Here is a 24,296-nt window from a genome sequence, read left to right on the forward strand (position 1 = left end):
AGGTCTTTGAAGGCAATCTTGTGATCAGTTAACATGCACAACTGGTCTTGTCTGAGGTGATCAGAGATCTTCCTGAGGACCTGAATAGTGGACCTGAAATCCAAAGGATATGTTGGCCTTTCAAGCTGGAATGGTGCATACGATCAAAAGGACATGTGAAGGCAAATGTTCTAAGGCATGATGGAAACTGGTACATTGGGATAACTGAAAGAAAAACCAACCCAGTGACTGAGACAGAGAAAAGTATGGAAGCATATCCTAAACAGAAGTCTTCTAACAGCTGTATTCTGTTAAAGACTTCCCACAGAAAATTGATTCCATTGTGCTGTTTTTGGAAGTCTTTACTCTGTTTGATGACTGTAGAATGGATTATGAAGAGTTGGATAAGGGATGGGAGAGAGAGTGTAAAGGCAGTAAGTATTAATGCATTCTGGGAGGCTGGTGGAAGGTCAAGAAGTAAGCATGTCGGTTCAGATGAAGGCAGAGAAGTCTGAGAGGCAAGAGGACAGTGAAGAAAAGATGATGTCCCTCACACCACGAAAAAAATGTATGTCTCCACTGGAACTTTGGTAAAGGATCCAGCTGTCAATAGACCGGGCAAGATACAGGCATTAAAAATATTGGAAATACAAATTGAGCTTGGCCAGTCATCTTACTAGGAATTGTTTCAATGCAGAGTTTCTCAATGCAGATCTGCTGACATTTTGCATGGGATAAGTCTTTGTTGTGGTGGGGTGTTTTGGCCCTATAGAAGTTGGGCAGCAACATCCCTAGCTTCTTTCTTTTTTTATTTTTTTATTTATTTGACAGAGTTACAGAGAGTGAGAGAGACAGAGAAAAAGGTCTTCCCTCCATTGGTTCACTCCCCAAGTGGCTGCAATGTCAGGCGCTGTGCTGATCCAAGCCAGGGGCCAAGTGCTTTCTCCTGGTCTCCCATGAGGGTACAGGGGCCCAGCACTTGGGCCATCCTCCACTGCTTTCACAGGCCACATAAAAGAGCTGGACGGGAAGAGGAACAACCGGGACTAGAACCCAGAGCTCATATGGGATGCTGGAGCCACAGGCGGAGGATTAACCTAGTGTGTCACGGCACCGCCCCCCTAGCCTCTTTCTTCATGGTGGCAGGAGCGTTCTTCTCTCATCACAATGACCAAAATTTCTACAAACATTGCTTATTTCCTTTGGGGCAGAGGGCAGGGGATTGGTAGGAAGACGGGATCAGTTCTGATATATAATCGTTATTTTGATGGAATAATGGAAGGAGGGTGAGGTACAAAACTTTATCACTTAGACAGTGGCCAATTGTAGAAAGCTAAGGTCGACAATCATCACAGGAATTTTAATAGGGTGAGGCAACAGAGAAATGGCACAGTAGTTGAATGGAAAAAGGAGGTAAAGGAAGAGGTGTTTATTTTAAGACACAAGTATCATGATCATGACTAGACACTATTAGGATTAGCTAAGAAGAGTGAGTGATTGAAGATAAACCTAATATGAATAAAAAAGAGTAATGTGACATTATGAAAGGTAGAAAAGAATGAAATGATAGAAATGCTTGTGGGAAACTGAACTTTAGAAGAAATGAACCATTCTCTAGTACCCCAAAAATAGAAAAAAGAGCATGGACAGATACACGTAGACTGGTGGGCTAGGCAAGAGAAGATGAAGCTACTGTCCCTTAATAGCTTCAACTTACTGTGGAGAGTAGGGTATTTATCAATCTGTTGAGAGAAATAGATGTGCATAGTAGAGAGTACTTAAGTATTATAACAGTGTTTTAGAAAAAGTAAATGCATTTACCAGATTGTTGAGTAGAACTGAACAGTAAAATAAAGGGACAATTTGAGGGTAATCATGCTAATTTGGAGTGGTAATCAATGTTTCTCATTTTGTGGAATATTTTACTGACAATGCTCAACTGACAGTGCACCCAGGAGAATTAGTACTCTTCTCCAAAGTTGACATGTTCCCAGGCCAAATATTTCTAGATGTGAGTGGAGAGACGATGGATCAGTATTCTAGAAAAAGTTGTTGGTATAAAAGGACATATATATAGCACAAAGAAAAGACCAGATGGAGTTAAAAAAGAAAATGCAGAATGAGCTAGAAGACTAGCTTATGCTGAAGACAGAGTGGTTGATTTTAGCAACTTAGAAGATCGGAAATTTTGAGCAGAGGAATATTTGACCTAGTTATCTGTGAGAGCTGTAGTATTTTGAAATGATCATGAAATATAGTTGATGATCGTAGAAGTGAGAAGCTGAAAGGGATCGAAGGTGAAGCTTAAAGGAGGAAGAGTTCAAGGGCCAAAGAAAGACAGCAGCTTGGAAAGCAGAAATCTGGATGAATTTTTCAGGAGACCCAGTTTCCATACATAAGAGGAAGTCACAGAGAAACCACAATTGGAAATTATAAGGATGAGGAGACAGAAGTAAATGACATGACTTTCAGCGGAGCAAGAGTTTTCAGAAGAGTAAGGTGAGCAAAGTAACTTGTGGATTGTTTGGAATCCCAAATCTCTTCTCTAATCTAGCCCAGAACTACTTGCTGAGTGAAAATGTTTTTAGGAAATTACATCCAAAAGCAACCATCTCTAGAGGAGTCTTCTGGGGTCCCTATTTATGCCCTCTCAACACTCTAAAACTGTTGTAAAATAAGTGACAGGTGTGCATATTTAGCCTAGCAGTTTAGACAATAGAATGCCTACGTTGCATACCTGCCTTTGGATCCTGACTCTAGCTTCCTGCTAATGCAGAATCTAGAAGCCAGAACCGATGGCTCAAGTAATTGGGTCCCTGCCTCCAAGTGGGAGGACTGGATTGAATTCCTGGCTTTCAACTTTGGTCTCAGCTGCAGGCCAATACCAGCATTTGGCAAGTAAATCAGTACATGGGATTCTCTCTCTCCCCCCTCTCCCCCCTTCTCTCTCTCCCTCTTCTTCTTCATCTCTTTCCCTCTCATATAAATAAGTGAATTTATGAAAATAATAAACTAGTGGTAAATAACTATTTCTATATTTGATCAAGGTATAATTTGGAATTGTATCCGTTCATGAATTTTTCTGACAGTCCTGCAGTATCTGAGAAAGAAGCATGTATCAGGCAAATGATATTATATCAGTTTTGTCACTTAAAAAAGTATAAGATACATGTTATGTTTCACAAACAAAAATGTTTCCTATAATAGTGCTAACCTAGAGAGTTTGGGTTATGTATTTTTCTTCTTAGTGAGCATTAGGGTAAAATGTTAACAAATTAAAAATAACAATTCTAGGTGAATTTCTATTTTCTTTAATATTTTCTTTTTTTTTTAAACTTTTATTTAATGCATATAAATTTCCAAAGTACGACTTATGGATTACAATGGCTTCCCCCCAATACCGTCCCTCCCACCCACAACCCTCCCCTTTCCCACTCCCTCTCCCCTTCCATTCACATCAAGATTCATTTTTGATTATCTTAATATACAGAAGATCAGCTTAGTATACATCAAGTATGGATTTCAACAGTTTGCTCCCACACAGAAACATAAAGTGAAAAATAATAGATGATTTTTTAAAATGATGATGAAATCAGAGCAGACCTATTGTCATGTTTAATCCCAGTGAGAGTCAAGTTGGGAATTGATAATTTCTTTTTTTTTTTTTTTTTTTTTTTTTACAGAGGATCAGTTTAGTATGCATTAAGTAAGGATTTCAACAGTTTGCACCCCCATAGAAACACAAAGTGAAATATATTGTTTGAGTACTCGTTATAGCATTAAATCTCAATGTACAGCACATTAAGGATAGAGATCCTACATGAGGAGTAAGTAGCCTTGGAGACTCATGACTGGAGCATAAGGAGATTACTGATGCCATAGACAGGAGTGTCAATTGGTATTTTCTTTAATATTTTCTTACATATGCACCTGCAGATACTGGTGTTTTCCCATACAAGCAAAAGAAAGAAAGAAAAAACCTTGAGTGAATAATATTTGAGGCTTTATACAGAATAATGAACTTCTGAGTATCGATTTTCCCAGACACATACCATTAGACAAGGATTCAAGTGCAAGTGGTTTATTTGAAAAGCAAGTGCAGTCTTGCTTGGAGGCTGGTGGGGTGAAGAATGAGCCAAGGAAGGGAAGTCATACAGTAAAATGTGTGATTTCAAGATATACTCCATTGTGGTTCCTATTGCCCAATAAAACAGGCTTCAACATGGCCCAGAATATAAATTCTAGGTTTTAAAAACCCTGGTCACAGACATATCAGCTTCTTATTCTGAAGACTAGTATAATAGCAATGTGACACTCAGAAATCCTCAAAATTAGGAATGGGTTCTAGCATTGTGGCACAGTGGGTTAGGCCACTGATCTTAATTCTGGCATCACTTATGAGAGCCATTTCAAGTTCTGGTTGTTCCACTTCACCAATCCAGTTTTCTTTTAATGTATCAGGGAAAACAGCAGATTATGGCCCAAGTGCTTGAGCCAGTGCCACCCACATGGGCGATCTGCATGGAGATCGAAGTTCCTGGCTTGGGCCTGGTCCAGCCCTGGCCTTTACAGCCATTTGAGGAGTGAACCAGTGGATAGAAGTTCTTCTTTTTCTCCTTCTCCTTTTCCTTCTCTCCCTCCTCCTCTCCCTTCTTCCCCTCCCCTCCTCCCCCTCTCCCCTCCCCTCCCCCTCTTCTTCCTCCTCCCCCTCCTTCTCCTCCTCCTCCTTCTTCTTCATCTTCCTTTCTCCTCCTCCTTCTTCCTCCCCCCCCACTCCCGCATCACTGTGCCTTTAAAAACAAAAACAAAAACAAAAACAAAACAAAAACACTACGAGTGGACATTTTGTTAAGCTACCACTTGGGATGCCCCCACCCCAGAATGCTGGTTCAAACTCTGCTTCTAATCCAGCTTCCTATTAATGCATCCTGGTAGATAGCAGAAAGTGGCTTAAGTACCTAGATCCCTATAAGCCATGTGGGAGACCTGAGTGGAGTTTCAGGCTCCTAGCTTTGGACTGTCCCAGCCATGGCAGTTGCAGTCATTTGGAGAGTGAACCAGTAGATGGAAGATCTTTTATTTCTCTATCTCTCCCTCTTTCTGTCACTCTGCCTTTTGAATAAATAACTTTTAAAATATTCAAAACTGACCATGGGGAAATGGAATCTAATACACTGAGAAATGTAAATTTGAAAATACTGAAGATCAGTGTTCATTCAAACAGTAAGTTCACATTGCCTGTGGGCCTTTAAAAAATATATGTGACAAGGGGCTGGCGCTGTGGCGCAATGAGTTAACGCCCTGGCCTGAAGCACCAGCACCCCATATGGGCACCGGTTCTAGTCCCGAATGCTCCTCTTCCTATACAGCTCTCTGCTGTGGCCTGGGATAGCAGTAGAAGATGGCCCAAGTCCTTAGGCCCCTGCATCCTCGTGGGAGACCTGGAAGAAGCTCCTCGCTCCTGGCTTCAGATCGGCGCAGCTTCAGCCGTTGCGGTCATCTGGAGAGTGAACCATTGGATGGAAGATCACTCTCTCCTCTCTCTGCCTCTCCTCTCTCTGTGTAACTCGGATTTTCAAATAAATAAATAAATCTTTAAAAAATATATGTGACAAAATCCTCTCAAAAGAAGTATCACTAATTGATAATTTTCTAATAACAGTACAAAGCAGCTAGGGCCCGATTTAAAAGCCTTTTGACTGAATCACCAATTATCCAAGAACAAATCGTGAATCTGCACAACAAGATAAGGAGAGAAGTAGTTCCTTCAGCCAGCAACATGGTGAAGATGGTAAGCAAACACAACAGTGCATGAATGATTACAATAATAGTAATGGTGTTCACTGAGTTTTTATTCAGTTCTGTGCACTTTCCATCTGAGGACATTTGTGTGGTCATGGCAGACCAACGGCAGCAGCAGAAGAAACAGAGGCCTGCAGGAGGTAAGTAATTTCCCCACAATCACAGCCAGCAACAGAGAAACAGTTCTGACCTACGCAGTCTAGCTTCACTCATACGCCTTAGAACAGGGCTGCTCCAGCTTTACCCTGCTTGAAAAGCACCTGAAGAACCATGAGACAGCACACTTTCCTAAGCCTTATTCTCCAAGAACCTGGCATAGGTTCCAGCTGATGCAGGTGCACCACAAGCTCCCAGCTGATGCAGGTTCTGATAGTACACACAGAAGACCTGTATTAACAAGCTATCTAGGCTTTTCATGGTTGTCTGCAATGGGCAGTAGTATAGGAGCTAAGACACTCACCTGAGAGTTAAGATGTCCATATTGTAAGCCAGTTTGTGCGTCTAGGTTTAAAAAAAAAAAAAAAAAACAGGCAAATCTATTTGCTAGCCTTTAAAATCCATAAAATCTTAGAAAAATGGCCTTTCTACTATAAACTCAAGGTGTTCTTCTACAACATAAATTTAGGGAAGACCTAAGCATATGAGGTGATAAGCCTCATATTTATTATTCAGCAACAGCTCATGTTTATGGGCAACCTCAGCCTGCTTCCCTGAAGCCTGGACTGGCCCAGAGTAGCAAGGGTTGGAAACAGTGTAGGTTCTGGAGGTAAATGCCAATCGAAAACTCTCTTCTGCAAATGATGGATGGGAGAAAAGAAGGGACTGGTAAAGCAATTTTGAAATTCTTGTCTTAGCTACCTTAAAATCCAAAGTATTGTCTGAACAAAATAATAAAATCAATAATTCATGGACATTCTCATGCCATAGCTTACATGCATATGATTTTTGTACAGACATTCTTCTAGTACTTTTGTTGTTACATTAATTCATTTAATTCTTCTACTACCGTCTTCCCCAATTTACAAATTATTGAGTTTAGGATATTTTTTTCTACTTCTATGAAGAATGTTCTTGGGATTTTGATGGAAATTGCATTCAAAATGTATATGGCTTTAGGTAACATAGAAAATTTGGTAACATTAATTCTACCAATCAATGGACAAGGAAGATTTCCCCATTTTTTTTTATCTTTTTATATTTCTTTCATTGATCTTTTGTACAGACATTCTTCTAGTACTTTTGTTGTTACATTAATTCATTTAATTCTTCTACTACCGTCTTCCCCAATTTACAAATTATTGAGTTTAGGATATTTTTTTCTACTTCTATGAAGAATGTTCTTGGGATTTTGATGGAAATTGCATTCAAAATGTATATGGCTTTAGGTAACATAGAAAATTTGGTAACATTAATTCTACCAATCAATGGACAAGGAAGATTTCCCCATTTTTTTTTATCTTTTTATATTTCTTTCATTGATCTTTTGTAATTTTCACCGCATAGATCTTTCACATCCTTGGTTAAATTCATTCCAAGGTATTTAAATTTTTGTAGCTATTTTGAATGTGACAGACCCTATAAATACTTTCTAAGTCAGATCGTTGTTGGTGTATAACAACATTATTGATTTTTGTGTGTTGATTTTAAGTCCTACAAATTTGCTGACCTGTTCTTGTAGTCTCTTATTGGAGTCTTTTTGTTCCCCTAAATGAAGAACTATATCATCTGCAAACAGGGATTATTTGACCTTTTCCTTTCCAATCTGTGTTTTATTTATTTATTTATTTATGTATTGTCTAATGGCTCCAGCTAAAACTTCCAAAACTATATTCCATAATGCTGTGAGAGTGGACATTCTTGTTTAGTTTCACATATTAGAAGAAATGCTGTGGGTTTTTCACATACTAACTTTGTTATGGTGATGTATGTTCCTTTCAAACACATATTTTTTGCAATTTTTATTATGAAAGGCAATTGTACTTTATCAAGTGCTTTCTCTTCATTTATTGAGTCAATAATATGTTTTTATGCTTCACTTTGTTGATATTATATATCACATTTATTGTTCTGCATCTGTTGAGCCCTGGGATGAATGCCACTTACTCAGGGTAGATAATCATTTTGATGTGTTGGATTTGATTTGCTAATATTTTGTTAAGAATTTTTGCGTCTATGTTCATTGGATATTGGTCTATAGTATCTTCTCTCCCTTTCTCTCTTTCTCTGATTGTATTTTTCTCGGGTTTTGAAATTAAGGTAATGCTGGCAGTATACAGAGTTCATAAGGGTTCCCTCCCTTTCAGTTGTTTTGATTGGTTTGAGAATAATTGATGTTAGTTCTTTAAAGTTAAGTAAAATTCAGCAGTGATGCCATCCAGTACTTGACTCTTGCTGAGAGGCTTTTTCTTACCAGTTTAATCTCATTCTTGATTATTAGTCTGTTCAAGCTTTCTATGCCTTCATGCTTCAGTTTTGTTATATTATATATGTCCAGAAATCTGTACATTTCTTCTAGATTTTCCAATTTGTTGGCAAATACTTATTCATAATAATTCATAATAATTATTTTTATTTCTGGGGCATCAGTTGTAATATCTACTTTTTCATCTCTGATTTTATTAATTCAAATATTTTCCCACTTTTCTTGGTTAGTTGTGCCAATGGTTTATCAACTTTGTTTATTTTTTTCAAAAAAATCTGTTCTTCATCTCATTGATCTTTTGTACAGTTTTTAAATTTCTATTTTGTTTATTTTTCCTCTAATTTTTATTATTTCTTCCCCCTCCTAATTTTGGATTTTCTTTTTCTTGATTTGAGATGCATTGTTAGATTGTTTATTTGATATCTTTTTTTATGTAGGCATGCATTACTATACCTTTCCTCTTCATATTGCATTAGCTCCATCCCATAAGTTTTGATAGATTGTATTTTAATTTTAATTCATTTCAAGGAATTTTTTGGTTTCTTCTATGATGTACTGTTAATTTCAGAGCATAATGTTCAGTCTCCATTTGTTTGTATAATTTCTAGAGTTTCTTTTGTTTTTAATTTCCAGCCCCCTTTCACTATGATCAGAAAAGATAATATGATATGATTTAATTTTTTTAATTTGTTGACACTTGTTTAATACCTAGTATATTGTCTATGCTATAGAATGTTCCATGCACTGATGAAATATGTTTATTCTGCATCTATATATGTCTATTGGCCTGTAGTTTAGATTAGCTCTGCTGTTTACTTGTTGTCTCATTCATCTGCCTGTTGATAAAAGTAGGGGTGTTGAAGTCCCTCAGTATTACTGTATTTGAGGTCATATTTCCTTTTATACGTTAACATTTATTTTATAAAACTGGATTCTCTAAAATTGGGTGTATGTACATTTACAATAGTCGCATCTTATTGTGTTGATTCCCTAATCCTTACATAATGACCTTCTTAGTCTTTTTTAGCAGTTTTTGTCATTAAGTCTATTTTGTCTGATATGAGTACAGCTACTCCTACTTTCTTTTGATTTTCATTTGCATGAAATATCTTTTTCTATTTTTTCACTTTCAGTATGTATGTATCTCAAATGTTTAGTTTATACAGTTCTAGAATTGGAATATATTTCTAATTCTTGTATTTTTTGAAACAACACACTAGAATCTTACCATGGAATGGTAATTAAATAATATGTTTTTTCTTTTCTTACTGTAGAGTTGGAGTGAAGAAGCTGCAGAAAATGCCAGAACTGTGTCAAAGTATTGTGATACTGTAGAAAGTGATGTGGTTGACAGGAGACTTGCAAGTAGGTGTATGTCAATAGAACTTATTTTACCTCACCACACACACACACACACACATTGAAAACAGGGATTGTGAAGTAACTTGGAAAGAGTAAACTGAGTCATCCAGTCTGTGCGCTTGCCCATGAGTGGCACTGAATTGTGTATAAAGATAGTTGCCCTATTGTCATTAATGTTTAAAATCTGAATATGTAAAATTTTAGATTCTAAGTTTTTACCATCATGAGAAAATAATCAAGGCCCTCAGAGTTTTAGAAGTGTTAGGTGCAACTAGATAATTAGAATCTTTTTCTTACATATAGTTACTCTATATCACCATTGGAATTGCTTTAATTTTGGAATGCCAGTGTGTATATTTAGGAAATGTATCATACGCAACTCTGATGCACTGCCTAGAGGAATATTTTCAGGTACTTAAAAATGAGCCTACTTTATGATAGAGAATTAGATTAATCATACTAGTTTAAAAAACATTTAGTACTTTCTAGACAATTAGATATCACCATATCTAATTTCTGAGAATCTTTTATTATAAAATAATTAATAAGTACTCATGTATCATCCATAGCTCCAGATTATTGGGAATTGTATCTTAATATTTTTTTAGCAGTGAATTAGTAATGTGGGTCTTCCCTGACCCAGAGAAAGGAAGATTATCCTCAAACTGTATGTTAAATCAAGAACCCATACAATCAGTTGATGCTTAAATCAACAAATGATTATTGTAAGGTCCATGCATGATGAAATCAGTGTGTGGCTGCTTTCCAGCCATAGAACCTGTTATATTTTGTAGTTTTAAGCTTTAAAGTAGCAAACCCTGAAATGTTGATTCATGTGATTTCAAAGATTGCTCATCATCGCCTACAGTTACTATTCAGCAAATTGAGCACCACCTGCTCATTCTCAAGGAGAAAGAAGATTGTCAGCAGGGGTACAATCAATTTTACCTCTTTTTTGAAAGATTTGCCTAGCTAATCAGTGGAGACTTCATAAAATAAAAATAAGAAAAGTGTCCTGGTGTAATAATTCCGATTTTTTTTAAGAATATGACCCAGTCCTATTCCCTCCTTTCAGATACCTTTTGTGGAGAAAATATTCATCTGGCACCTTTTCCTTACTCATGGTCCAACGTAATTGAAATCTGGTACAATGAGTCTAAAAATTTCAAATATGGAGAATATATATCACAAGATGAAGTAGTAACTCGGCATTACACTCAGGTAACCTGTGAAGGCAACAATACACATTGGTTAAGTAACTATAAGCATGTGGGGAAAAGGTGAGAAAGAAACAACTGAAAATCATCCTACCTCTTATTGCAATATTGACTCAACTTACCTAGTTCCTGATATAATTTTGAACAGAATGAGATAAAATGCTTAATCCCTTAGTTTCCTTGTTTAGTCATATCATATTTCAAAAAAATTGCAAAGTCATAAAATATCAAACTCATTTGTCAGCTAGAAATGAGAGTTCCTTGTAATACAGAGCATCTCCTCATTTTCAATTTTATTTTTATTGTGATGAAATGTATATAACAATGTTGTTATTGTAACCATTTTTAAACTATGCATGATTATTGACCAGTATTGTTAAGTACTTCTAATAGTTGTGCAACCATTCCCAGAAGAACAATTTAATTTTCCCCAAATTGAAAATCTCTCTGTATTCAACAGTGTTGCTCCATTCTTCCTTCCCTCATGATTCTGGCAATGATCATTCTGTTTTCTGTCTCTAGAAATTTTGACAACTTGAAATAGCTCAGATAAATGGAATCATATGATAGCTACCATTTTATGCCTGCCTTATTCCATTTAGCATATTTTAAATCCATGTTCATCCATGTTCTATAATGTGTTAGGATTTCATTATTTTTAAGGCAAAATAGCATCCAGGATCACTCCTAGAAATAAGGGCCATGGGACTCTGTCCATCACCAGGTATCCTGGTGGGCCTAATACTGTATGTTAAGTCTAAGGTCTGCATTTAGTATCCTCTCCATCCTCCAAGTGGGAGGTGTTCTATTTTATACTCTTTGGAGTTGTAGCAACTATATTTTTGGGTAACTCTTTCCTTGTGTCTTCTTTCATATGTCGTTTTCCTATTATTATATGAATACAAGGCACTGTGGTCTTCCACCTCCATTTTCTAGCTCTTGGGAAGGTATTTGGTATGCACAGCTTTTCAAATTGTTGCCTCTGTGGCAAGACAAACACTTGGAGCATCTTAGCTACCATCTTGCTCTGCTTCCTTCTTTGATTGCTGTCACACATATTTTCTAAATCTCAAGTGTACAGGTATTTTAGGTCATTGGTTAAGTTTATCTCTATGTGTTTTATTCTTTTTAAGGTTTTTTTTTTAAAGAGAAATTCTGAATTTCACTTTAAGATTATCTATTATTGATATAAGAGAAGGCAAGAACATGGTTAATAGTAGAGTGGAAAGAGTTCAGAACAGAAAGAAAATCAGGCCTTAAAAGTAGACCCTGTGAGAAATCACGAAGGAGTGATTTAATGTAATCCCTGCTTCAAAAAATCCATTATTTTCTAATAGAATATGAATTAGCCAAATATTCTAAAGTATATTAAAGATTTAAACACTTAACCTGGATAAACTGGTGGGTAGTTTGTCAAAGTGATTAAAATGCCACTTGGGATAACTACATCATATGACAGAGTTTCTGGATTTCAGACCCAGCTTCATTACTAACATCCTCTGATATGCAGTCTGCTAGGCAGCAGGTAGTAGATTATGTAGTTGTACCTCTGCCACCCATGTAGAAGACCTTTAAAAATTTCTGAGCTGCTCGCATTAGCTTAGACCAGTCCCAGCTCTTGATGGAGAATGGAACAACTTATTTAAAAATAATTATAAAAATAAAATGGAAAGCAGCCATTTTGGGGCTTGTCCTGTGCGGCCAACAGCGTCGGGATGGTGGGGCAACAGCTTTCTTCGACAAGAAGCAAAGGAGACAAGTTTCGGTGAACATGTCCATTTATTAACAATCAGGTGCAGACTTTTAAATGGCATGCAAAGAGGGAGTAGCTAGTTCAGGGCAATACTAATTCTATAGGATAAAGCTGATACTGGTACCTCTACACTTCTCCCATCAGCCTAAAGGTCACGTAGCCTGCGTAGCCTACCAGGTGGTCCTTATGGGTCTGGGCCACACCCAGGAGCTGTTTACTTGATTGACAATTACAAGGCCTTTTAACATGAAGCAGGGATGGGGGAAATGCACCTGGGGCTCCTGCTGCCTGCCAGCAGTCAGGTCATAGGGTCCTTCCCTTCCCAGTAGGCATGGTGTGCCATGCCCTCTTAACCTTCTGCATGCGCTAGGCAGGCAGTCTCCCAGCCAGGCACAGGATCACCCACAGCCATTGTTCCCAAAGACATAAACTCAGATATGTCCACTGTTAAGTTTCACAAATTTTAAAATATATTTGACATGAAACCTACTTAAAATTGATGGCAAAAGTTGACAAAGATAGAAAAATAGAATTATAGACTTAATCACTTGTGGATATCAATGTAGATATCCTAAATAAAACTTTAGCAAGTAGCTTTCTTCTTTATAATATTGATACTCTTGAACATAAAATGTATGAGCCAGGAACCCTGGAGATATTAATATTAATATTACATTATTTAATCATATAATATACTCTTACAAATGATTAGATGATACAAACAAAATAAACACATACAGAGGTAAAAATCTGACACATTTATGATATCTGTTGTTATCTTCTATACATACAAAGGTTAACTAGATTTACTAAATATATCACAAAAATATTAACCCTGTCACCAGACATAGTAACAGAATTCTGTATTTGCTTCCTTCAAACCCAATCAATGCTGCTTTAAAAATAAAGCATATTTTATAAAAATGATTTTTCCCATTGCCTGCTTCTAAGAAATTAAGAAAACAATCAAATAAACTCATCTTTATCTGGTTATAATCTAAGACTAGAAAATAGTAACATTTTTCAATTGTCTGTAGCTCTGTGTGAATGCATTAATATGTCCATAGAAAAATTTCATACAATAAAAACCATTTTTCTGAAACTATTTGTGCTTCTAGACCTAATTCTAAAAGTTCTATCTTCAAGTTTTCTCTTGAATATGAATTGAAAGAATGAGTGAATAGGTTAATTTCAATCATTTTATTGCCAATTAATGTATAGGAAGGCCACGACAAAAAATGTTCTGTATTTCCATCATCAAAGTATCTTTCTAATTATGTGCTCCCTTAGTTTGTGTTTAACAGGGTTTCCTATGGGAAATATGTATTTATTAGAAGAATGAAGGAGGAAACTGCAAACATTGAGTCTACCCCATAAAATGTTTATAAGCAAAGACCTACTTTTACTGGCAGGCAATTAAAAGCCATATGGTAAGGAGAGAGACTGGCACCCATGAAAGCGTTTCTCTGTGTAGAAAAAAAAATGTTAAAGAGAATCACACAAAACTACCCTTATTAAGAACAGGAAAAGAAAATGAGCAAAATCTCCAGGACTAGCTGAGAGAAAGCCTATCCAGTATTATGCAGGGTCGAGGAGTGGGGAGAGGGAGTGACCACACTTACTGACAGCATTTCCTCTTCCAATCACTTGAGCACAGCCTAATTACATCCCATTTTGCCAACGAGAAAATGAAACTCCCAGGCACAAACTGCTAAGTACCATCCAGCAAGAAAAAGGCAGAGATGGAACTGAGCCTTAGTCACTTTGTCTTGAAAGCCAACTCATTCTACACTATGCTTATTTTCTGATCAGTAAGAAAAGTCCCTCCATGGTTTGATTTCATGTAATGACCAAACAGCCTTCTTTATGTTAATTAATTTTCCACATACCATTGGCAAGGAGGAGAGAATGAGCTAGAGCTAATGTTAGCCATTCATGTTTCTTAGTGAGATCTAATAAATCAACTTTCTAAATCCAAAAACACATTGAGTTATGGATGGTTGACATAGACTTATAATGATTTCAAAATAGACTTGATAATGTGATCCGAAAAATGAGTAGAATGTGTATATACATTTCATGTATAGAATAGCAAATTTTTTATTCATTTTGTACATCGCCCTGCTCTTTAATGTTTATTTTAATTTTTTTATAAAAAGGAAACAAATTTCATTCATTTCATATATATAGTTTTAAGGACATAATGATACTTACAACCCCCCCTCCCTCCTTTTATCTCTCCCACCCTTCGTCCTTCTTTCCTTGTTTTTCTTATAATCTTCACAATGACATGCTTCAAATTTTCTTTACAGTCCCAAGCTTAACTCTCCAATAAATAGGGAATTCAACAAGTAGTAAGTAGAAAGATCACTGTTCCTCAAGATTACAGGCAAGGGCTATAAATAATAATCAAACTTCAAAATGTCAATTTTGTTCATATACGCTACACTTTTTGTACTCTGTATATTAGTTACCACAGATCAGGGATAATATATGATATTTGTCTTTTGGGGACTGGCTTATTTCACGAAGCACAATTATCTCCAGTTGCATTCATTTTGTTGAGAAATACAGGATTTCATTCTTTTATATGGCTGAGTAGTGTTCCATCATGTATACAGTAACATATTTTTTTACCCAGTCATCAATTAATGGACATCTCGGTTGATGCCATAACCTAACTATTGTGAGTTAAGCTGCTATAAACATGGAGGTACAGATAACCCTCATATTCTGATTTCATTGCCTTTGGGCAAATTCCCAGGAGTGGGAATTTACTGGGTCATAGGGAAGGTCTAAACTCAGATTTCTGAAATATTTCCATACTGTTTTCCACAGTGGTTGCACTGGTTTACATTCCTGCCAACAGTGGATTAGAGTACCCTTTTCCCCACATCCTTACCAGCATTTGTTGTTTGTTGACTTCTGTGTGAAAACCATTTTAACGGGGGTAAAGTGAAACCTCATTGGGATTTTTATTTGCATTTCCCTGATAGTGCTCCTGAGAATTTTTTCATATGTCTATTGACCATTTGTATTTCATCATTGAAAAATGCCTGTATATATTCTTAGCCCATTTCTTAACTGGATTATTTGTTTTGTTATTGGGTTTCTTGAGCTCCTTAAATATTCTGAATAGTAATCCTTTATCAGATATGTAGTTTGCAAATATTTTCTCCCATTCTGTTGGTTGTCTCTTCACATTGCTGTGTTTCCTTTGCAGTGCAGAATCTTCTTTGATGTAATCCTGCTTTTTTATTTCTACCTTTATTATCAGTGTCGTTGGAGTCTTATCCAAGAAGTCTTTGCCACTAGCTTACAATGTTTCCTCAACGTTTTCTTCAAGTAATTTTATGGTTTCAGGTCTTAGATTTAGATCCCAGATAAATTTTGAGTTGTTTGTTGTGTAGGGTGTGTGGTAGATATACCCTATAAAAAAGGGATATGGAGTGTTTTAAATTAGAAATATCCAATGTATTTCCAAAGACAAATAAACTGTTAATAAATAGAGAAAACACCTATTTTCAACCCACCCTATTCTGTCCACATGGTTTGGTTTATTCTACATGGTTTCTGTCATTGGTTTCCATGTACATGTATGTGTTTGTGTATTTTCTAGATACATGGGACTGTTGCTGATTCTAGGACTTCTTAAGGAGCAAGCTCAAAGCAAACCTGAAAGCAAACGTGCTCACTTTTAATTAGGGTGAAATTGATATTGTAAGCATTTTATATCAAATAAGTAATACATATAAAATGAGTAATAAAATAATCCCTTTGTCTTTACAGCTTGTTTGGGCCACTTCTTACCTCATTGGCTGTGGTGTTGCAGTGTGCCGACAACAAAGGATATTTAACTATCTCTACATCTGTCACTATTGTCATGAGTATGTGTTACTGGATTCACACATCTTTTGAAAATGTATTCCCCTAAAGAAACCTAATATAAGGCCGGCACCGCGGCTCACTAGGCTAATTCTCTGCCTTACAGTGCCGGCACCCCGGGTTCTAGTCCCAGTAGGGGCACCGGATTCTGTCCCGGTTGCCCCTCTTCCAGGCCAGCTCTCTGCTGTGGCCCAGGAGTGCAGTGGAGGATGGCCCAAGTACTTGGGCCCTGCACCCCATGGGAAACCAGGATAAGTACCTGGCTCCTGCCATCGGATCAGCGCGGTGCGCCAGCCACAGCGCGCCAGCTGCAGCGCACCAGCCGCGGCGGCCATTGGAGGGTGAACCAATGGCAAAAGGAAGACCTTTCTCTCTGTCTTCTCTCTCTCTCTCTCACTGTCCACTTTGCCTGTCCAAAAAAAAAAAAAAAAAAAAAAAAGAAAGAAAGAAAGAAAGAAACCTAATCTAGTTAATCAAAAGTTATAACGGAAAACAAAAATTTTCTCAGTTGGGTAAATCTTAAGAATAAATGGCATTTAGCAATACACATAAACATACATACATGTCTTTATATTTTTATAGCATATTTTTACTAAATAAAATAATATCACATTAGTATAATATAAGCATTCAAACTGAATTACCAGTAGTTTTGCTATTGTCATGGATTCTTCAGGGAGTTATTACATAAGGAAAGCCAATAAGATGTAATGCATACAAAGAAGCAAGGTGATTTTGAGCAAATTTAAGCAAAGAAACAATGACATTTACTTCAACAAAATAGGAATATTTTTAGAATTCAAAGCAGAAATGTTGGGGCTGACATTGTGGTACAGCAGGTTAAACTGCTCTTTTTTAAAAGAAATATTTATTTATTTGAAAGGCAGAGTTACAGAGAAAGAGAGAGGGGTGGGTGGGTCGGTGGGAAAGGTCTTCCATCTACTGGTTCACTGTCCGAATGACCACAACAGCCATATCAGGGCCAAGTTCAAGCCAGAAGCTTCTCTCAGGTCTCCTATGTGAGTAGGTACAGGGTCCCAAGTATTTGGGCCATACTCCACTGCTTTCCCAGGTATATAGGCGGAGATCTGGATTAGAGGTGGAACAGCTGGGACTTAAACTGGTGCCCACATGGGATGTTGGTGCTGCAGACAGTGGCTTAACCTGCTACATCACAATTCCAGCTGAGTTGCTCTGCTTCTGATCCAGCTTCCTGGTAACGTGCCTGGAAAAGCAGAGCCCCTGCAACCCACAAGGGAGACTATGAAGGACCAAAGCACAGTATAACTTCAAAAGGAAACAAATAGAAAACTACCAAGTATTCTTCCCTACCCTTAGCTTTCCAGTTACAAAATTAGTATATGAGGTATCTTTTAAAAGTTCCTGGGAAAGGCCAGAACCGTGGCTCAATATGCTAATCCTCTGCCTGTGGTGCTGGCACACCGGGTTCTAGTCCCAGTCGGGGCGATGGATTCTGTCGCGGTTGCTCCTCTTCCAGTCTAGCTCTCTGCTGTGGCCCGGAAGTGCAGTGGAGGATGGCCCTGCACCCGCATCAGAGACCAGGAGAAGCACCTGGCTCCTGGCTTCAGATCAGCGCAGCGCACCGGCTGCAGCGGCCATTGTGGGGTGAACCAACGGAAAAGGAAGACCTTTTTCTCTGTCTCTCTCTCTCTCTCACTGTCCACTCTGCCTGTCAAAAAAAAAAAAAAGTTCCTGGGAAATACATATTATGAAAAAACTTTACATGAACTTCAAACTTCTTTTTCACTAAAATAAATATCTTAATCTCATTTCCATGAGCTTTTTGGAGCACTCTCATGTGCCTTCTATTTAGAAATTAAATTTGCATGTTGTAGATTCTCTCACAGATGTCGATTACAAATCCTAGAGAGGTGATTCTGATTACTTCAGTGAGTAGAATAAGTGCTTCCCTGTCCCTTTTACTTGGTTATGAAACACAATAAAAACTAGGATAACTGCAGGGCCTTACCTGATGACCCCAGTGATAGTTACCAAAAAAGCAAGGTTATTCAGAGCTGTATATATTTGACTAAAAATTCCAATTTGATGTCACTTCTGCTGATGACCCTTGATGACAGATCTGCATGTCTTGTTTGGATATATGTATTTTCTAGGTAAACGTATAAGACTTTCCTCCATACTGTGGTATCACAAGCCTGGTGTGATATGACTGACTCTTGTGTGTGTAACACAATCAAGGAAAAAGTTGTTCAGCATAAATCATGATCATGACTTATCTGATAACATGACAAAATATTTAAATTTCAAATGGGGTCTCCAATATTACTATCATATTCACTAGACTACTTGAATAATAACTGCATGTGTCTATATGAGATATTGTCTGGACTTGTTATATCCAATTTTGGTAGATAAAAATTTGGTATTGTAAAAAAAATAATTTGGTATTGTTTTGTCTATGTAATTTATCCTGAAAAAAGTAACATCTCTGAACCTACAACACATCACTTGCACATTTTATAGGTGTTTGTGGTTTGTTGTGAACCTCAATCAATACCGAAAAAAGAAAAATAAAACACAGAGATTGCTGTGCGTGTAGAATTTTCTCAGCCCAACCTTAATCCAAGCCTCTGATTAAGTCTCTTACTGAAATTAGAGATTATTTTGTAAAGTGAAATTTTAACAGCTGAGATGTCAAAAGTACAAATATCAGATTAAAATTTTTTAACTAGAACATGTATTTTTTGATTTAAGTAATATCAAGAGCCAAAAATTATCTACATTTTGTTTTTAGACAGCTGCAAGCAAGAATTGTCTTTTCTCAAATGTCAAGTAGCTCAGAATAGGAAATTTTTCATCTACTATTTTTTGCCTATACCCCTGTATTTTATTTCATTTTATACATGCTGATATACTTTTCTCTTTTATGCATACCATGTATGTTTCTACACAAATCACTAACCTGTATCAAGTTTCTAATGAAATTAGAACATCTTCAATTCAACTCATTTAAGATATTTTCTTAACATTTTTAGGAACCATGTCCTATGTAGAATTTTTTTAAGTCACTCTAAACTAACAATAGTGTTTACTAGAGGCTGGGAAGGATCAGGGTCATGGGGATAAAGTTAAGTTGGACAACAAGTATCCAAACGCAGATAGAAAATCTGCTGGAGCCAGTGCTATGAAGTAATGGGTTAAGCTATGGCCTGCAGCACCTGCATTCCACATGAGTGCCAGTTGAGTCCCAGCTGCCGGCTGTTCCACTTCCATTTCAGCTCCCTGCTAATGCACCTGGGAAGGCATTACCAGGTCCTTGGGCCTTTGTACCCCTATGGGAGACCCAGAAGAAGCTCCTGGCTCCAGGCCTAACCCAGCCCAAGCCATTGTGGCCATTTAGGGAGTGAACCAGCTCATGGAAGATCTCTCTCTGTCTCTATTTCTCCCCCTGCCTGCACTCTGTAACTATGCCTTTCAAATAAATAAATCTTTAAGAAGAAAAAAATACTCTAGTGTTTCACAGTATAGAGGGGTGGCTATAGTTGGCAAAAAATATATTATATACTCTATAAAAAACTAGAAGACAGGAGTTGGAAGGCTCCAAATATAAAGAAAATATAAGGGAATGGAAAAAAATACCAAATAATTTGATAGTTTCCACTGTATACATGTATTGAAAATGTTTTATTATCCATAAAATGTACAAGTGTTACATGTTAACAACATTTTTTAAAATTAAAAAGTCAAAGAGCCATGTCCTTTTTTTTATAATGGCCTGCCAAACACTTACATTGTTAATGAAAAACAGCATCCTACTGTGGTTGGTTCTAAAGCTCTCCTGTTGTTAGAACTTGACAGTCCAAAATTACTAAGTACAAGAAGAATGTGACTGTACAAAGAGAGGTGCACATTGCCTGAAAAATATTTTATTGACACCAAAGTTGCTGGTTGTATGTACTTAAAAAATCATGTGTGTTTGTGTTTAGATATACTGCACTCATCTTAAAAAATGTCACTAGTTATTTACAAGTATGTTTGCACAATTAGATTTTGAAAGCGGTTTTTGGCAGTGAGAAAATGTTTAATTATATTTTATGGTGATAAATTAGACAACTTTTTACTTTTTTCTGCTTTAAGGGGAAACGATCCTGAGACAATTTATTTGCCTTATAAGGAGGGCTCCCCTTGTGGAAACTGTCCAAATCACTGTGATGATAAACTTTGTAGTAAGTATTATAAATTTAATTTGCTTAAATTTGATCCATTAATCTGGGAAACATGTTTATATTAATCATTGGCAATATTGCACTTTTATTTTTACAACTTTTATCTCAAACCTACTGCAGGAAATATCAACGTTATTTCTCCTGACCTTTCCCCCATCCCCATAGTAACCACAGACTATTGATTTAATCCATTGCAATGGTATGTGCAGGTGTGAGAACTTGAGTTTCTATTCACAGGATTAGTTAAGGTTAACCTGGATAAAATGCTGTAAGTGCAGTTTTTCTCTGCTTTTAACACATTTGTGAGCTCTACTTATTGCAGTCTATAAACAAGGTGCGTGGCTTTGCTTATCAGTATTCTCAGATTGCTTTAGGACCCCCTAAAGGCCTAACCACTTATTGTGCCTTGATTTTTTTTTAATGGAGGGATCCTTATTCTTCTGTTTCCTTTGAAACACCTGTGAAGTGAGAACTTATCTGATGCTCATGGTTCCTTTACAGGACTGCTTTTTATTTCATAAGTATAGCTCATTTCATGTGAAGTTTTAACTAAATGGGTATCTATTTATATGTTAATTCCAATAGATTGCAAAAGTTCCTTTTTAAAAGCCTCCCTGAAAATATAAAACCTTAATCCCTAGGATAAAGTTGATTTAGAAGAATTTCATAAGTCTGTAGCAAAATAAAATCCCAGGAATTTCAGTCGGAAGGCAAGAAAGCTTATTTTCCATAATCTTACTGAGTCTCTATGGCTTTTAAAGTACAGATAATAGATTATTATCTTCTTCTTTTTCTCTCATTCTTCCTCTTCCTCCCCCTCCTCCTCCTTCTTTCTCTCCCACTACCAATTCTCCCTGTCATTCTCTCTCATCCTCTCAATTTTAATTTTTATACTCCACTTATGAGAAGTGTACTTGGAGAAAGACATCTCTCTTTTTAAAAAGTGAAATAATCATCTGTGCTTTGGGAAAGAAGGATGAGGAGTGAGTAGATTTTTGCTTTGTTTTGTTTTGTTTCTGTATTCAGAAGAAAAAAATCAATGTCTGCTGTGTCATGTAATAGAAGTAAAGGAAAGTAAGAAAGAACTATTACTCAGGAAGATCCTATCTATGACATAGAAGATATATGAGGGGCACCCAAGTGGAGTACCTTTTATCATCGCTAAGTAAGTGAGAGATTAAGGAAATATATGACTCTAAGTGTGGGATATATTGAGCAAAAATTATAATAGGAATTTAAGACTTGGCTATGTAAATACAATCCATTTAATACAAATATAATACATGAAACAATTCTAGTCATAAAATTGAGACAATTGTAAAAATAAAATATAAAGGAAAAGATTGTGTAAAACATCTTATATTCTCAAGAAAAATATTTTACCTCTAAATAAAAAAAAAATCATTTTGCCCAGAATACTGTATAACAGAATAAAGTAGGGATAGCAACAAGCTAACTGATTAAAGAAAATGAGTTGTAATAACCTTGACAGTTATTGATCATAAGGAAAAAAGCAGGTGTAAGTTATCAGCTACACAGTGGCTCAGGTAGTAATATGACACTCACCCCTCATCTGTCCTACCTTAATAAATATACTATAATCATCCGGGTAACTGCAAGATAAGTCAGTTTAATATTTTGAAAAGGGAAAGCATATGTCACAGAAGGATATGTGTAAAATATTTATTTATTTAATTTATTTATTTATTTTTTGACAGGCAGAGTGGACAGTGAGAGAGAGAGACAGAGAGAAAGGTCTTCCTTTTGCCATTGGTTCACCCTCCAATGGCCGCCACGGCCGGCGCACCGCACTGATCCGATGGCAGGAGCCAGGTACTTCTCCTGGTCTCCCATGGGGTGCAGGGCCCAAGTACTTGGGCCATCCTCCACTGCACTCCTGGGCCACAGCAGAGAGCTGGCCTGGAAGAGGGGCAACCGGGACAGAATCCAGTGCCCCAACTGGGACTAGAACCCGGTGTGCCAGCACCGCAAGGTGGAGGATTAGCCTAGTGAGCCCCGGCACTGGCCGGATATGGGTAAAATAATAAGAGCTGTGAGATCAACCTTTATAAGTGAAAAAGAAAGGAAATAGAGGAAAATTTTTAATTGACACATTATCAGGATTCAAGAGTTTATATAAAATTTTTAAAATATCCTAAAAGAGGAAGAAAAATTACAGTTAACTTTGCTTTCAAATATAAAAATCTATTTATTAGTATTGAAAGTGAAACTTGGATTAAAGGATGCTTTAGTGAATTTTTCGTAGCCATTACCACAATTCTAAAATGTTGAATATCTTGGAGCTGACATTTACTGCAACATCCCATATCAGAGTACCTTGGCTTAGCAGGTTTGAGTGTCTGCTAAACGATCCATCCAAACTTCTTGCTAATGTGCACCTTAAGGGGAAGTTCAAGTAGATAGGCACTTATCTCACACAGGGAGACCCCAGCTGAGTTCCAAACTTCTGGCTTCAGCCTGGCCCAGCCTTGCTGTTAAAGCCATTTGGGGTGTGAAGCAGCAGCTGGGATATCTCTCTCTACTTCTGTCTCTGTCTCTCTGCCTTTAATATGAAATACATAAATAAATAAATAAATAAATGTTTGATATATTGGGACTCTTCATAGTGATTGGAAAATTTGGTGTATAATTTCTGCTTTGGAATATACTTGATATGTACATAGGCATGTATTTATGGAATAGAAGAAGCTGGAAAATCATTTTAGAGTTAATTAACATGAACTGTAATATGTGCTTTTCATTCAATTTTTTTTTTTTTTTGACAGGCAGAGTGGACAGTGAGAGAGAGAGACAGAGAGAAAGGTCTCCCTTTGCCGTTGGTTCACCCACCAATGGCCGCCACGGCCGGCGCGCTGTGGCAAGCACACCGCACTGATCCGATGGCAGGAGCCAGGTACTTCTCCTGGTCTCCCATGGGGTGCAGGGCCCAAGCACTTGGGCCATCCTCCACTGCACTCCCAGGCCACAGCAGAGAGCTGGCCTGGAAGAGGGGCAACCGGGACAGAATCCGGTGCCCCGACCGGGACTAGAACCCGGTATGCCGGCGCCGCAAGGCGGAGGATTAGCCTAGTGAGCCGCGGCACCGGCCTTTTCATTCAATTTTTACATCAAGTATATATTACTTCTAATAATCCAAAGCAAAATTTTTAATATTAAATTATACAGTATTATATAAAGTAAAAACTAATGAATGAAACTTATTGCTTTATTTTATATTGCTAATAACATTGATGTTTTCAAAATGACAATATATTGAAAAGATGATCCATTGCTAATGTGCTAAGTTGTATACCTAAAAATTTTGTGATGAAAATACCTGTTAACTACCAAGATAAGAATACTATCTTTTCTCTCATAGATGATGTCATTTATCATCTTTTTACATTCATATTTAATTTCCTCATACTGATAAAATTTAATTGCCTATTTTTATTTTATTTTTTGAATTTATTCATATGTTTTATTTATTTATTTACACAGAGAAAGAGAGAGAGAGAGAGAAAGAGAAGATTTTCCCTCCCCTGGTTCATGCCGCAAATGGCCACAACAGCCAGCGCCTTGCCAGGCCAAAGGAAGAAGTAGGGAGCACTATCCTGGTATCTCCTATAGGTGGCTAGGGCCTAAACGCTTGAGCCATCTTCTGTTGC

At 37.0% G+C, this 24,296-nt stretch overlaps 1 protein-coding gene across 5 annotated transcripts in view; it reads left to right on the forward strand.

The window, feature by feature from the left end:
• The window catches only part of CRISP1 (cysteine rich secretory protein 1), a 43,278-nt gene that overhangs the window by 17,406 nt on the left and 1,576 nt on the right, over positions 1-24,296 (forward strand). For all 5 annotated transcript variants that reach the window (XM_089332365.1, XM_089332367.1, XM_089332364.1 and 2 more), the window contains 5 exons: positions 5,642-5,770; positions 9,478-9,568; positions 10,641-10,786; positions 16,325-16,422; positions 20,540-20,628. In XM_089332365.1, the coding sequence (XP_089188491.1) occupies positions 5,642-5,770; positions 9,478-9,568; positions 10,641-10,786; positions 16,325-16,422; positions 20,540-20,628 (553 nt within the window). The remainder of the gene's footprint in view (positions 1-5,641; positions 5,771-9,477; positions 9,569-10,640; positions 10,787-16,324; positions 16,423-20,539; positions 20,629-24,296) is intronic.

Source organism: Oryctolagus cuniculus, chromosome 5, assembly GCF_051225735.1.
Source record: "Oryctolagus cuniculus isolate XC-2025 breed Fujian yellow rabbit chromosome 5, ASM5122573v1, whole genome shotgun sequence".
NCBI classification, from domain to species: domain Eukaryota; kingdom Metazoa; phylum Chordata; class Mammalia; order Lagomorpha; family Leporidae; genus Oryctolagus; species Oryctolagus cuniculus.